The sequence below is a fragment of the Gaeumannomyces tritici genome (assembly GCF_000145635.1).
Source record: "Gaeumannomyces tritici R3-111a-1 unplaced genomic scaffold supercont2.266, whole genome shotgun sequence".
Taxonomy (NCBI): Eukaryota; Fungi; Ascomycota; class Sordariomycetes; order Magnaporthales; family Magnaporthaceae; genus Gaeumannomyces; species Gaeumannomyces tritici.
The window spans coordinates 1-2,335 of record NW_008804810.1 but is presented as its reverse complement, the minus strand read 5'-3'; the positions used below and the strand labels follow the sequence as shown (position 1 = coordinate 2,335).

The 2,335-nt window shown below is 54.3% G+C and overlaps 1 protein-coding gene across 1 annotated transcript; it reads left to right on the top strand.

The window, feature by feature from the left end:
* Window positions 1-664: 664 nt before the first annotated feature.
* GGTG_14335 (hypothetical protein) lies at window positions 665-2,274 on the top strand (the record flags this gene model as incomplete). The annotated part of the gene is made up of 3 exons (XM_009232262.1): window positions 665-732; window positions 904-1,338; window positions 1,734-2,274. 3 exons carry the CDS (start codon window positions 665-667, stop codon window positions 2,272-2,274), a joined length of 1,044 nt encoding a protein of 347 aa, XP_009230526.1.
* Between the last annotated feature and the right edge of the window lie 61 nt (window positions 2,275-2,335).

Sequence of the window (2,335 nt, the reverse complement as noted above, 5' to 3'; positions counted from 1 at the left end):
GTGACTGGCGAAGGTAGTAATAATGCAAAATAAATAAAAGTGTAAATAGCTTCAAATAGCAGCCTAAATAGTGTGGTGGCGTGGCGCCTTGGGAGTCGCTGAGCTATGGTGGCTGGGGGCCTATGCCTGTGGGCCGTGGCCCGTGCCTATAAGGCCCGTGCTTGGCTGCCTGGGTGAAAACCCTGCACGAGGGTTCCGGTGCAACGCACCAATCCCCTCCTTGTATTCCTCACTTTATCAACCTCGCGTTTATTGCAGCCCCGTCTCTCTGCCGTGGTCGATCCCTAACAATGTACAGACTAATAGTGTTACGGAATCACGGGAAACAAAGAGACAAGCTGCGATAGTTAACACATGAAAAGCGACTATCTAAAAGTAGTGTTAAAAAGTGACGAAGGTGCGAAGCACCGCCGTCGCGTCACAGTTTTCTGCTTGCGATTCGGGGGTCACGTGGTCCTCCCGCTCCAGAGTGGAGCAGCCGCCTGCAAGGCGCGCCACTCCATAATAAATAGGATCTCTGCCTCTGCCCCCAGCCAAGGACGCCGATTGACATCAACTTTCCAGTTTCTCTAGAGCGCTACCGTCTCTTCAGGATCGGCACCAGATATGTCTAAATCGTTTGCACATTATAGCTGCGCGTCGCGGCGCAAAAGGGACACGGCACATGGCTTTTAGGGGTCCTTTTAAAAGGTTAGGCACGGTGGGGATGGAGGAAGGAACCAGGGGCAGATGGTGGGTGGCGCAAGCGGTGAACCCCTAACTAGGAGGGGCGGGAAAGACAGCACGGCACCAGACGGCATCGCGCAGCAAACAGCTTGCTTGCAAGCAGTTGGCAAGTTTTGTCGCTCCGTCGTAGCGGGCCGTAATAGCAGCCGCGTCCCCGGTCAAATGGGCAATCCGTAGCGACGAGGCGTTTGAGGGGCCACGGGGGCTCATCATCATTCGGAATGCCAACGTTCGGGAATGTTGGGAATACTCGCACGGAGTATCTGCAGTACTTGGACCGAGCCAATACAACACTGGTGCCGCGGGCCCGCAAGACGTACCCAAATGCCCAAAGAACAGCCACGGCCTCCGCTCCTGGGAAGACAAGAACAAAGAGACCATGTCTTTTTCGAACAAGAGTTCCTCATACAACAAGGGCGGCCCTGACAAGCCGAAGAGCGGCCCTTCTGACAAGCGCAATGAGGGCGGCTCATTTTCTGACAAGGCATCTCCTGACAAGTACAAGGGCTTTAACAAGTACAAAAGCTCCGACAAGTACAAGGACAAGGAGCGAGATCACAATGTTCATGAGGGCTCCCCTGACGAGCGTCGGGACGCCAATCCAGACGAAGCGTTTGCTGACCGAAGCGTTTGCTGACCGAAGCGTCTCCAGTGACGATAAGTATCGCGAGGAGCTTACATTGTGTCACGCAAGGCGTGCCCTGACCTGGAAAACCGCACTTGCAAGCGCTGCGACATCCTGGTTCACTCCCGCAACATGCTTTATGCACACGCTGTCTTTTGTGACGCGCTAGCTGATCATGTCGACCACGTCGCTGATAAGGAACCTCGTCACTATATTGAGAATGACCTGGTGATAGGCCAAGTCACCACCGCAACTGATGACGCTGTGCTGGGTGGATATAGCTATGCAAAGATGCGCATTCGCCCAACGATCACCGTTCTCATGGATCACGACTCCACTCGTGGCATCGTAAATAAAACGACCCTTAACACCGTTTCGACAGACCGAGCCAACAGACGTCTCATCAATGCATCCATCTACCTCAGCGTCTACCCGCTCGACGTTCACCATCTGCCAGGCCGTCTCAACCTGGTCCTGACGCCCTTTCCCGACTCGCCGCGACAACAGACGACGAGGCTCAGCGTGCCTTTCGGGAGGAACCCGTCCTCAATGCCTTCTGGGACAGAGATGCGATAGGTAACGGCATGCCGACACAGGACGTGGACACGGACCGTGTTCTTAACATAGCAGAGGCAGTCATGGATGGCAAAATAAGAAACGAGCTCATCCAGGCCTACGGACAAGATACAGTATATGGTCGGCTGATCCGAGAGCTCGCCACAGTCAATGGATGCAAGCCCCGAAAGGACAACGAGGGCGTCGTCAATGCTTCCAAGCCGGGCCATACCTTTAGAGTGGCAAACGGTCTTTTGTACAACAGAGACAGTGAGGGTACAGAGCGACTCGTTGTGCCCTTTGGCATGATCAAACCTTCCTGGCGGAAGCACACGACAACAAACACCACTTTGGCTGACAGCGCATAACTACAGGTCTAGATGGAGTCCACTTTAGAAATAAGAGGTCTGCCCCTTGCCAAGGCCACGG